The sequence below is a fragment of the Chaetodon auriga genome, chromosome 2, assembly GCF_051107435.1.
Source record: "Chaetodon auriga isolate fChaAug3 chromosome 2, fChaAug3.hap1, whole genome shotgun sequence".
Taxonomy (NCBI): Eukaryota; Metazoa; Chordata; class Actinopteri; order Chaetodontiformes; family Chaetodontidae; genus Chaetodon; species Chaetodon auriga.
The window spans coordinates 22,193,900-22,208,180 of record NC_135075.1 but is presented as its reverse complement, the minus strand read 5'-3'; the positions used below and the strand labels follow the sequence as shown (position 1 = coordinate 22,208,180).

The 14,281-nt window shown below is 40.3% G+C and overlaps 1 protein-coding gene across 1 annotated transcript in view; it reads right to left on the bottom strand.

The window, feature by feature from the left end:
- Nucleotides 1–14,281, bottom strand: part of cdh22 (cadherin 22) — a 154,792-nt gene that overhangs the window by 45,953 nt on the left and 94,558 nt on the right. Inside the window, exon 5 of the mRNA XM_076740980.1 lies at nucleotides 959–1,078. Within this exon, the coding sequence (XP_076597095.1) occupies nucleotides 959–1,078 (120 nt within the window). The remainder of the gene's footprint in view (nucleotides 1–958; nucleotides 1,079–14,281) is intronic.

The window sequence follows — 14,281 nt, the reverse complement described above, 5'->3', positions numbered from 1 at the left end:
AAAACACCTACAGACAATTCCAGCATGGCCAAAGCGACAGAAAAAACACAGCGACTTGCTGTTCAGTTTGTTGTCAGAGTGAGTGAGAGTGATATTAATGAGGCAGATTTCACAGCTGTTCTATCTCCTCTTCGTTTTGACCTTCTTGGCTCGCACCTATTAGGCTGGCCCGTCTGCCTACAAAATGGGGAAAGGGGGTGGGTGGAATGGGCTTCATGAGACAGAAGCTGGAACGAACCATCCAGTCTCCCGGCTGGTCCCACCAAGGCAGAGCCATTTATCATCCACGCTCCCAGGCTGACCAAATCAAAGTGGTGGAGACCAAAAAAGAATCATTAAAACTTTAGTGCTTTTCCCTGGAGGGGCATTCAAAGGCAACACCAATGCTAAGCTGCTCCTGAAAGACTGTGGGTCAGGCAATATCACTCCTACAAGCTCCAGACCAGTCGGGGAATAGGGGACTTTCCATTATATAGCTCAGGGAGATTCTTCAGAGGGTACATCTGGATCTGGTGGAAATATATAAGCCAGGATTTTGATGTAATGTTGGGTGATTACCTTGGCAAATTTGCTGTTCTATGACCCTTAAAACTAGTAGGGTAAAAACCTTTACTTTCCTATCTCTAATATGCTCTATATTTATGTTGTCTGTTACTTATTACACAAATTAAGTTCTTCAAAGAAAGGCCTGAAGGTGCAACACTGTGTTGAGCATTTTATGCCACATGGTATCCCGAGTGCTGGCTAAAAGAAGCTGCTGTCAAACTTTATAAAACTGTGTGTTTTTGGCAAACTGATTTTATATTTTTGCCCACAAATTTTTATTGATCTGGGAATTATGATCTCTGAGCTTTAGACTGCCAAAGGTACTGCAGGAAAAAAAGCACATGATAATCTCATGAGAAGAAAAAATAGCAGGCGTCGGGAACGCTGAATGCGTGGTCTTGATCATTCTTACCTGTGTGTCTGTCAACAGTGAAAAACTTTTCCCCATCCAGGACGCTGTACACGACTCTGGCACTGCTGCCGTATGTGGGGTCGTCAGCATCTGATGCAGTAACCTTCATGACGGACGTTCCTGTTGAGAACAGACAGCATTATGTCAAAAAACAGAGAATAAAAACTTCTGAGCTGGCAGGCCGCTGGGAAAACTTTAGACAAGTCCTGGAATTTAGTTGAGTTACTGTATATTGTATGTGTGTGGGTCACACTGTGGGTGCTACACAAAAGACGAAATGTAAATCATTAAATTTCAGGGTGAAGACTAGGTTTGGTTTTAAAGTTTGACAAGTAGCGGTTATGTTAGAGAAAGTCTCCAGGAAAATTAATTGTAAGTCTATGCAATGTCCCAAAAAGTGTTGGAAATAGGACCTGTGTGTGTGTGTGTGTGTGTGTGTGTGTGTATGTGTTTCTATCTTTGTGAGAACCAATCTGTGTTTCAGCCTTGTAGGACATAATGGCCTGTCCTCACTCACTGTTTTAGTTAGGGTTAGGTTAAAAGAGAGGCGGTGTACTTCCTGAGGATGTAGCTCATGGTACATGGGCACACAGGAAAAAGTAATAAAACCCCTATAAGAAATGACTATCCTTAAAAATAAGATATCAAAAAAATGCCGGTTTGTCTTCAGGCGAATAAAACAGTGATCTCAGTTTCTCTTCTTCAGTGCGTTCTTTGTATGGTCTCCCCTCCAGAGAAGGTTCACTCCTGCTTACATTTTTTAACAGTTGTACTGAACTAATGGTCCTACATGATGGGAAATCAGGTTTGGAGTACGCAGGGGGCTCAGGCTGAGGTTGGGGTCAGGTATTGGAGTTGGGGTGGTGACTATAGATTAGTTAGGGGTGTGGTTAGGCTTAAGGGGTGGAGGAAGGAGTGTGGCTGGGATTAAGCACTCTAATGGAGAGTGGTTAAGGTTAGGGTAATGATGGGCCAGGGAAATGTTAAACATGGAGCCCCTCGAGGGAAGCCCCTCGGGTCAACAGGTGGAGGAGTGCTTCCCATTGGGTGAACATAATTACATAAACATACAATTTAAAAAAAAAAAAACATGAAAGGAAAACAATAAAGACAGAACAGAAAGTTTCCACTAGGGATCGGTACAAAGCTGTGGTAGTTAAGATGAATGCTGTGATAGATGATACATTACGTCAATACAAGGGGACTCAAAAGTATAGTAAGAGTGATGCATCTGTGAGTTTGTGCACACACCTGTGTGTGTTCATGCGTTCTTGTCTGTGATTATACTTTGGAGAGGGAGGTTAATGTGTTTGGATTCAACTGCACCAGGTAGCTATTTCATCTCTATGCACATAATTTTCCAAACAAATTTTTTGATGTTTCAAATTACCTTTTCACTATGCCAGCGCTCAGAGCTGTTTTGGCTCATCGGCGCAGAAGTTGTGCTCAGAGATGAAAAGAAACATGGAGTCATAAAGTCAACATTATAGCTTCAAAGACTGTTAGAAGCTCAAGAAATCTAAAACAAACAATTACTTGTGATTACTGGCACTTAGGCAGAGAATACAGTCATTTCCACTTTAAGACTACAAATTTGTATTTGCGGAGCAACAGTGTGTAAGTCATTATTTCCCACTCAGCGCAGTACATTTGTCAACAGTGTGCATACGCTAGCCTCTGGCAGCAAATACACCGGCGCATCTCTTCATTTAGTCACACATTTTAGTTAAAGCTCAGCCTAAAGCCTACAAAACTTTAAGGCTCTTCATTTTCAGGTTAAGAAGCAACCACATACTAGCATTTTAGCTTGTGAGCACCTTTTCATCCCTTTCTATAAATAAATTTCATTTACAGGAAAAGGAAAATAAAAAGGGAGATGTTCCTGGGTGCCATAGGTCCTCAAGGACAAGGAGTCAGTCTTTGTCTCCAGCCCTCTGGCCAATGCTATGGGTAATTACTGACAGCTGGTGTTGTCCACCAAAGGTCATCGCTGTAGCCTTTCTCAGAGCCCTGTCATGCTACTGTCCAGCCACATAATGGCCGTATGCTAATGATGCTAATTAGGGAGAAGTGTCACAGCAGTGTTTGTTTCCTGTCATCCAAAGAAGCTCTTGAGGGAGAAAAGAGGGAGGGAGAGGCTAGTGGATCATCATTAAAGCCACCCGGTCATTAAATCCGACAGTTCAGATCACTATCGTGTTGCTGTCACCTATAGCACTCCTTTGCCCTCCCTGTATGAGCAGAGCAGCTGCATGGTTTGCATGCTAACCATGCATATGCTATAGCTAGCATATGATGCAGCACTCCTGCACCTGGTCCAGGACACTGGTGAAACAAATGAGGGTGCGCTATTTCGCAGCTATTCTGAACAATGTGACAAATTAGCTCAAAGGTACAATATCCTCACAAACAACTGGTGTAAAAAGGGAGGGATGACACCCAAAAATGGATGAACAGTTGAACGGCTCAGCGTTTCTCCAGTATATGCAACACCAAAGGATTATGAATTCTGGTGCTATCAACAAGCTTGTGGTTTGTCAGTCATATCTGGATATATTGCACCTCCCATTGGATTCAAAGCAGTGTATATCAACTAGGATGGAATAAGCTTTTAATTCATATTCTGAGCCGTATCATGCAGTCATTACCTCATCCAAATATGCAAAAGTACATACCAGCCTGATCCTTAGTAGATCAAGATATGCTGCGTCCCAGTTGGAGGATGAGTGAGATATCATTCTTATCATATTGAAAACATAAAGCTATGTAGAGGCGAGGCATTTTCATTATTGGCAACAGGCAGGGGTCTGTTAATTCTGCCTACCTGGTTGGCCTTACTGCTGTTGGTCCAACAAAGTCATTTTCATCCATGGGATTACTCCGTTATCTTAATTTTCCCCAGGTAACAATCAGTTTGAAGCTCAGCTGTTTCTGGGTACTGGCTGGCAGCAACGTCAGATGGCTTGGAAGAACTATATAAATGCAAATGCTTCTTTATTGTGTTTATATTAAAAAGAGAAGTGAAGCAGTGAGTTTGGCACTTGGGTTCTTATTAAAGCTCTGGCTTGCATCTGTGTTTTCAGTGGGAGAAGTCATTACTTACAGTATCTGCTGGCATGGTTGGTGTCTCACTTAAGCAGATTCTACTGTTGATGGACTTGTGGGAATTCAATAAAAATTATTGACTGTCTCAGATTCGAATGTAATGCATATTGCAGTAATAGAAGAAGTATGTCTAATGGAGAGAAGCTCCAGATATTCATTAGCGAAAGAGTTGTTTTTCTCTCACCAACTAAAACCTCAATCACAAATTGCTCTCAGATGACACAGCATGCACTGTAGCAATAATAATTTTAATTACAAAAATATACAGGATTGTCTCTCTTTATTCCCCCACATGGGCACATTTGTTTGGGCTGAATTTGTTTGGTTTGGTTATACAACAAAACTTTCTCCATCATATTCTTCGTGCATCCTTGCAACAACACCACTGATAAAACTGGATGGATACCTTGTGTAATTGCTTGATTTTTATTGTATTTTTTACATTAAACTATAGCGTAACACTTAAAAAGATATTATCATTGCAAACACCCAGTGGTTGATGATTACCCTGCGAATTCAGGTAGACGGGTACAGTCAGTAGTACAGCCTGGCATTACTGTTAGGTGTTCGTCCAGGTGCAGTAAAGCTGACACATTTCTGTCCACACCCAACCAGGTGAGGTCACTGAAACGAATCTTTAAACATACATGACCTTCACAATTCTATCAGAAGTCTGAGCCATACTGTGGCACAAATAAATATACAGTCACCTCACTTACATGCCTTCAGTGCCTCTATTTACATTGTTGATCTCGCCATCAAAACAATATCAAAAAAAAAGGCAGCATTGTGCTATTTCTTATATGCTAATTGCCGAATGCAACAACTGGTTTTTTCCTGCAATAATGAGATGATGTGAAAGCAATCATTTCGCTGTTTGCCTGGCATTCACCGAAGCATTCATGAGAGCAACACTGTTTAGCAATGTTTCTCGCCGTGACTTGCCTTAACATGGAGGACTACACATGGTTACAATATCTAATTGCCATGCAACTATAATGAGGATAAGGCTTTGTTATTAATTTAATCCCCTAGGAGAGCAAAATGCCTCGGACATAATTAGGGTTGAATGGCAGCTATTTATTCAACATTATTTAACACTACTTCTATTTAATATTTCTTTAATTGCATTACTATTTAAGAGTTGATATATCTATAAATCTATTATTACAATATGATAACTCCTCTTTAAGGCACTAATAATGTCACCAGGTAGTTGAGCTTAACAGCTAATTAAGGAAAGTGAATAACCTGTAGTTACAATAATTATTGTTAGCTTAGAAGTTATTATGTTTTATTTATGAGTCTGTTTCTTACTGGAACGTGCAATACCTCCGACAATACCGTCATGATGGGCAGAGTATGAAGGAAGCAACAGTCAGTCCAAAACAACAACATAGTGATAGAGTCTGTGTTGCAAATGATATTTAAGCAGTGCACAATACGCCTGGAGGGAGAATGTAAATAATATTCAGATGAAACCTAACCCCGGGACCATCTGTGGTGAAATGGAGTAAGGCGTAGGGTTGTTTTTGGGGCGTGGAGGATTCGGCGGAGGGTGGGTGACGATGGCTATATAGTTAGATTTATGCATGAGTTTGGTTTAATGGCATCAACACAGGCTGTCGGAATGGCTTCCCACACCATTTCAGCACTCTGGGAGAGATGGTTCAATTACTGTGAGGGGAGCTGGAGGAGTGCGCCACGTGTGAGACACTAGACTGACAGCTATTTAAGAGGCAGTCTCGTAAAAGAGATTTGTGCCCATCTCAGCTGGTGCCGTACGGGTGCGAGCTTCAGTGGAGGGGTCTAACGGCTGCAGCACTGAGCCTCTTTCTCGATCCGACCCGCCTTAATCTGCAGGACTGAGTGCTCCCCGCCCGCATTATGGATCATTTAGTAAAGCCATAAAAGCTGAGGTGTTTTCACATGAAAAGTTATTTCTTCACTACTTCTACTGTGATTCATTCCTCTCTCATCCACATAAATGCCCCAGGAGAGAGAGGTGGGGAGAGAGAGGGACTGAATGGATGGCGAGAGAGAATGAAGTATAAAGAGAAGAAAAATCCGCCTTGTCATAAAAGCCAATGGCCTGCTTACATTGATCCTCTTTGAGATCTCTACAAGGATTTAGGAATATTTTTCATTTCTCCTGACAGAGAGTGTAAATCTAATCTTTGTTAGTCTTTGAACTTGTGTCTTTAAATAAATCGGATCATTATTTGTTTTGTAGATAATATTGCGGTCAACTTTAAATCTTAACCTCTCACCATTTTTAAGCCTTGGTATCTCGACAAACAACAACAGAAAGTTGCTAACTCTTGATCTTGAGCTGCATAAGGTAGATCAAGTAGATCAACACTTGCGAAAAACAACTCAAATATACAGTAATACTTTACATTAAAGGACACATATTCACCATTAACTACATGCTTATTTGCAAGCATGTTAGTCACATATCGGCTTCCTATTATTCATTATAAAGCACATATTAATGCCCACATTTTACTATTGAGTTTTCCCTCAGTAATCTCCTCATTGATGCTTACTGAGAGTACAGAAAGCAGGTGTTGTACATGAATCACAATCTTAATAACCTAACCCTAAACCTTCATAACCCTAACCTACAGAATAATGAATTAATATGTGCTTTATTATGACTAATTAAGATCCAATATGCATCTAATAAGCAGGCTAATTAATTATGAATATGTGTATCTTTCATATAAAGTGTTACCAAATATACGGTATATATATATTATTAGATTTCATAACCTCCTGTCTCTGTAAGGAATGCACAGAGTATTCTTTCTTTGCACGTTGTCAAAATATACAATTTGCAAGAAACACGAAGACGCTGTCCACGCCGCTCTGCTTGTTTGCATCTCTTCAATGATGAAAAAGTCAGAGCATTAATCAGTTTCACAACTGTAAATCTATCATGCCGCTATTGTCAAACACATCTTTGATGCCTCCTCACACACTGAATCACACACTCTCTCTCTCTCTCCATCCCCCGTCCCCCAACATACACACTGATTCATACACATGACCACGCACTCACAGATCAGCCAAAATCAATTATGTCAAGCACTGCGGTTGAGCACATAATGTTGGATGTTACTGGTCATCTACATAAAGGTGGTTGGCAGAGATTATTGATTGCAAGTTGGTCCTGCCTCGTCGCATTGCTCTCTCCTGTGATCCTGCTGCTCCAAATGTCTCATCTTCTGTTAGCATGACAGGTCCCGGCTGTCCTAATGGTGACTGCAGCAATTTGCAGCCTCCTGGGCAACCTCTCTGGACCACAGCAAGAGGAAGGGTGATTATTACTTTAATCCCCTTGTGGAGTTCTCACATTACATACAAAAGGAGTGGGGAATTTATCTCTCATGCTGACTGTGCTGAGGGTGAGAGCAAGAAGGAGAGAGAGAGAGAGAGAGATAAAGGTCAAAAGAAAGAAAATGAAAAGAAATAAGACATGTTGCTTGTTTTGAAAGCCTTGGCCACAAAGGAACCCTAAATGGCCTATTTTGTTGCATTATGTCTTAATTATACAAAAGCTACACATAATTTGTGTTTAAGTCTAAATGTGATAGATAGACGACCTTCATGAAGACACTTAAAAGATACATTTAACAAAGCTTCTCCTATGCCGCTCTGTGGGCTCTGTGTGTCAATCTCTGCACTTCACGTCAGGTGTTTTATGAAGCACCTGTCTACTGTCTTTTGCAGTAGCAAATCTGATACTGCAGATACTGCGCTGGAGTCATGATATCCTCAAACAGAGTCTGTTTGATACTTGAAATCAATACACTTTCGATTAAAATAAACATTTGGTCCAAAGAGGAGCTGCTACAACATTCTTAAATTTCAATGATCCCTACAACTGCACAGGGTGTGGTGGCATTTACAGAGATAAGAGGCCTTGAGGTATGGAGAAATCCTCTGATGCTGACATTTGTTTAGCAGATAAAAGTGCAGGATATTGTGTTAAAATGCATCTTGGCTGTTTAATGGCCTTTGTGGTTTGTAAATTTCTCCAAACTGCAAGCTTTATATATTAAACTGTGTCTTTGATAGAGAACAGGATAAATGCCACTTCAAGGCTACCATGGTGCTACTTTGAACTGTGCCTGTGTTTAGCAATTCTACACAGCATCAGCTTGTGTCATTAGTAGATAATATCTGAGGGTAGTGGTCAGCTCAGTGTCAGTTACCAGACTGCTACTTGCCTGCCTGTTGTTCTTTGGACACTGTGCACTGACTTGTCAGTCAGCGTTACGTGAGGTTAGAGGCTACAGCACGGACGTCGTGCCATGCCACATCTCTGCCACTCAGAGGTCCTGAGGTCCTCTCTAATGGAACCGCATCAATCACAGGATTAGCTCCGTGGAAACTTTTCACCCTGTTGTGATTTCACCATCAAGCGCTGCCTTTCCCAGCCACATTTCCAACCGACTCCCTCCTTGTCATGCGGCCTTTGAGTGGTAGGGAAGGATGTCTGCTTCAGTGACTAAATGGTTTCAAACCCAACGCACTGTGCTACTTAGTCACTCAGCCGGCATACAGACTGAAAAAAAAAAAAAAAACAGATTGGTGAATGTCTTAGTATGCATGTTGTAACACGGTGTAATACTGATTTCAAATTGGAAAAGGCCTGTCTTTATTACTTCAATATTAGCCGGGCGTGTGGAGCATAAGCATTAGCTTGGGGTGCCACTGTGTCAGTTCCAATAAAGTCTCCATAGTATGTGTGGTAGATATTGTGTCTAAAAGCTCAATCTATCCAATTCTTAACTGTTGAAGATGCTGAACTAGACGACTATGTAGTCTTTTCGAGCAGCATAACAGTTTGACATCACTTTAGCCTCTGGGTTTTTAAAACTTTTGAGGCCTTGCTCAAAGCTACATAAATATTTAAACACTTACTACGGCTGGGGAAACCAAAGAGAGAAGAGATGGACCCAATTCAAATATTAATGGTAAGGCTTTAGAAAACATAAACACTACCCAGCACGTCATCCTATAGCCACCTGGTATTAACATATAAGCACCATGGAAAAGCTGTTGATCATATAGAAAGGTAAATTCAGAGCCCAAACTCTTTTGATCACATCTGTTAGTGCTATGAGATGCACACACTGATGTTTGGTGCCTGAGGCAACATAAAAATCTGAGAGAAATATTTTCCCGCTGCTGTTTAATTCTACAGTCACACTTATTTATCGCAGCTGCTCAATAAGGAAGTCCATTACATTTCTTAATCTAAATATACACAGTGAGCCACAAAAAGTTCCTATCAGTCTGTCTCGAAGGTAACAAGACATTTTTAATACATATCATTATCATTATACAAACATTTTCTTATTTTCAGCGTAGTTTGTTTTGCAGTCTTAAAGACAAATCCCTCCTGTCGAGATCACCTCTCGAGCATCTGTAAGCGTTGCTGCAAGCAAAAATTCGAATACTTTGGGAAAAGCTACAAAGAGGAAAAATAATCCCATACTTGATAAACAAAGAGACACAAGGAACGGAAAGCTAATTTGGAATAGAAAACTAAATAATTAGAAAACATGAATGGAAGTAATGCAACAGAGAAAACCAAGAATGAACAAGGAAACAAACAAACTTCAGACAAATTATATCATAGAAACGAAAACTCAATTCCTAACAGACCTAACAGGCCCAGATCTGATCATTTCAAGCAGTAACAAATCTGAAAAATATATAGAGAATCTAATTAAACGAGACAAGAAAAATATCAGTTATTACAGCAGGAGGAAGTAAAAAACAGCAGAGAAGCTGCACAGTCTCTTTAGGAAAACGCAGTGATTTTCAAAGGTTCTAATCATCTACAGAAACACAGCTCAAATTAAGGAGCTCTAGCACCAGCTCTATTTATTTTCTGAATCTCACCAAAGAAAAAATGAAAGGTTAATTTGCAAAAACACACACAGCCATTTTCATTTTGTTTCCTTGAACTCAAGGGAATATGAAACTGTTGTTTATGTATTCATTTTAAGATTGGCATTTCTGTTTTAGCAAATTAGCTCTTCAAATCAACAAATCACGAATACCGCGGCATTGACTGACATAAGATCATAAAACCTGGACCTTGTGGCTTCCGCCTTACTTCTGCAAACATCTCTTGACTACTGTAGCTTTGGCTTTTGATGGATTAACTTTCAGAATAACACAGAACCACGTACATTCCCTGACAATGTAAAAATAGCCACAATCATGTTGTCTTGAAGAAAGACCATGCCTTGTCATCTATTTATCATTCACACAGACACAGACATTGAAGTTGTCCACACCACACACCACCTAGCATGTAAAATCAGCCTTTATGCAGATGAAACATTGCTTTTTCCATAAAACCCATCCTTGTCATTAAAAGAAACCACCAGGCTGAGATCAATCAGGCCATACTTCAACTATCAAATGACCCATTCTCCACCTATACACACTCTGTCAGGAAATGACTCATATACCATAAACCAACATGCCTACAGTAACCACAGTAACACTAACACATGCAAAATGAAACATACACACCCTCATTTATTATTTGGGGAGACTGAGAAGGAATGATCAATGTGACTCTCTGCAGGGAAAACAGTTCAGCTCTGTCCTCAGTTAAAAATGCATCCATCAGCACCTTTTAAAGCTCACTAATTAACACATTACATTTTGTTTATTTAGTCCATAAAAACCTGCAATGTGAAAATAATGATGTGGCTTTAAGGAAAGCTAAGTGCTGGAAATTTTTATTAGTCAGCTCAATGGCTTTCTGAAGTCTTCACAGGTTGCTTAGAAAGCTCACGGTGATGGGAAAGCCTCCAGGAAGTCACTGCAGAGGTTAAGAAATGGTTCAAGGCTTAGCTCTCTGTAAAACACACTGTTTTACTATCTATATACAGCTTAAAGACACAGGATATGATGTGTTATTTAGTGAGCTTTGAGATGCTAGTGGACAGATTTTCTTTTAACCTTTAGACAGAACCAGGCTAACAGTCTCCCCCTGTTTCCAGTCTTTACGCTAAGCTTAGCTACTCGGCTGCTGTTTCTAAGCTTCATATTGTTCTAGCTCTGTGGTGCATGTGTGTATTGAACTTCTATGCAAGAAACTAAATCTACAGGCTCCTAAAATGTCCCAAAAAACTACTCCCTTAACAGTGTATATGACTGTAACTGCCCAAGCACTCTTGTGTGCCTACTTCTATTTTGTCTTTTGTTATTTTATTACAAAACATCTGCCAAAATTGAAGGTTATCGAACCCTTTGTATGTTAATACATTATGTCACTTTAAGTGGGCTCAGTTAATATTATTGAGACTTTTTGGATGACACAGGGCTTTTTGCTTAAGATAAATTTGAGGTCTTTTATAATGGAAGGATGGGAGTTTTTAATGGAGAGACCTGTACCCCTGACATTACTTCGCAAATGGACATGAGGCAACATTAGCTTTTAACATCACAGGTGATTAACATTAATGATGGGTCCATTTTTCATTCAGAAAATACAGGGGATGATGAGCCATAAAGATAAAGATGACCTGCTGGATTGTAAGTAAGCATCCATTAATCAAACAGACCTATAATACATGGTTTTTGATTTCAGAATACATATTTATCTCCTTTAAGCCTGAAAAGCATGTAACGAATTAAAACTACTAATGCAAGGCAGATAAAACAGCATTACTCTTAAGTCAGACACAACTTTTCTTCCTTTTTTAAAGCATTAAAGGGTTTTACACTATGAGGAGCTTTCCCTTGTATGAATCGACAGTCTAGGGTGTTGTCTGCTGTCCAGACTGTAAAACCCCTTAAGGTAAGTTGTGATGTGTGATTCAGTGCTATATAAATAAAACTGACTCCTGTTTTCTTTCCACATACAGTGGAAATGCGTACAACTTTTACAGTGCAGCTCACCTCGAGAATAGTTTGAAACAAAAGTTGGAGTCAGCTCAAGGGTATGCGGCCATACCAAAGTTCGCTGAATTTGAAAAGGTGAGATACTGAGCCACCTCAGAATCTCTAATCTGCTGCAGAGAAAAACATAATTAATTTTTTCAAATATTCACAATGAAGGATATTATGCTCAAGGTATGACGCTGTGGAGCATGCCTCCAGAATGAGCTTCAAAAGCCCGTGAAGGGTATGTTTACACTCGTGTCCCAGTGGTGAGCAACTACTGCTGTTTGACTTCGGTTTTAAAAGAGAACTGTTCAAGACTGCTGACCCCTGTGCATCCATCATGAAGAGATTCAGGAGAAAACACGTGAAAACAATGAATTATCAAACACCAAAGGGTGGAAGGCAAACAAAAGGCAGATGGAGGATTCATTGCTCCAATATATTAGAGAATGTATGCAATGTATCCTCTCACATAGGCACACTTGCTTCTTTGACCAGACAACAGCCACATCCATCCATTTCCTCAACCTGCTGATCTTGTGTGCACTGGGAGTGAGGCAGGGGAAACACCACAAGCAGGTGGCCAGTCGATCACATATTTGCCAAAGGCCCCAGTTGGCCTTGCTCAATGAAGTTTGAACCCAGAACCTTCTTGCTGTGGTGCCGTCCTGCTGGTTAGTGTACTCCTATCACTGAACACTGTACCAAGTAGCTTTGGTATGTACACAGCAAAACAACAGTTCTGATATCAAATAAATTAAATAATTGTTCCAATTGTTCTTTTTAATTAACTCAGCAATACCACCTAAAATTAATTCCTTCTGTTGGTGGTGAAAAGTGAGCCAGCTTTTGTCAGTGAAGCTATCTACCTCCAGGCAACACCGTTGTCTCAGTTTACATCCACTAAACTGTTTTACAGAGTTTGAACCTGCATAATATAGAAATTGGACAACTATTTATTTCAGGCTGTAATTAATACAAGTAATCCCTGAGCAACCTTGTCTAGTGAGTGTCTTTTTGGTTGTGTTCAGTCCAGGATGTCCTCTACCAAGACACTGCATTAAATCAATTCTTCACAGTCTTTATCATCCCGAGTCAGAGGACACAGCTACAGTTCTGCAGAGCGACTCCATGTTCCCTCATCTGTCCCAACATAAAGACATGCACGGTTCTCAAAGCAACATTCAATCACCCATGCACTGCGAATTTGATTTAAGACTTCAATTTCATTAGCTGTACATTTTCCAAAGGACAGCACAGAGCACAGACCCTCACACTTCATCAGCATCTCTGCAGCTCCTCTTTTATTTGCCCTCTCTTCTGCTTTTTAGGGTTAACCAACCCTGAAAAACAAACAGGCTGTGTACACAAGTATTATTTTTGGTAGCAGATGCTGAACAGGCAGACAGACAGACAGATAGACAGACAGGAAGCCTCTGCAAAAATAGGGAGGGGTGGAGGCTGTAAAGCTATGAGAAGGACGTGCACTGGAAGACATGACAGGAGTGATAAGTAAAAATGAATATGCCTCAGGCAGCTGACGACTGATTACTTTCTTACTATTATGGCCTCACGTTTTCCAAGACACTTTGGTGTGCGGTGCCATAAAACAGCACAGCGAGGATATCACTGGTGTGGCTAGTGCGTGCAACGTACTTCTATCACCGCATAAGTGCAACCTTGCTTCAGATGACAGAAAATACGAATTCTTACCAGGTTTTCAGTATACGCCGTATTCACACATAAGTGTACGCTATGAAAGACGGCAGCACGCTTGTAAAATCTGCTTCATTTTAGTGGCGTTAACAGATACCATCATCCAACAATGCAGTGCACAAAAGAAATACTCATAGCTGGAACAAGTTCAAACAAACAGTGTAAGTAATCTCACAGGACATATCGAAAAAGCAAACAAACAAAGCAACAATATAGGAAATCTTTGGAAAAACATTTTGTTTTAAATGATGAGGCTAGTGTTAGTTCTGTAGCTTCCTTAAGAAATGCAACGGAAAACCCCCCCAAACAACAATTAGTTAGCATTTAGTCTGCCTCTCCTCTGATTTGTCTTCTCTGTCTACAGAACTTAGCCTCAAGCCCAATTTGTAATGATGCAAATCTTTCAAAACAGGTTACAAAAATATGGCTAGATTTTCAGTAACAGCTGGGCACTGCAGTCTTTAACAAACAGGAATAAACAGTATGTTTGTTGGGGATTACTTGTAGCTGTGGATTAATGCACCTTTGGCACTGGAGTGTTTTAACTGACGCAGAGCAGTGAATGTGTAAATAACCCAA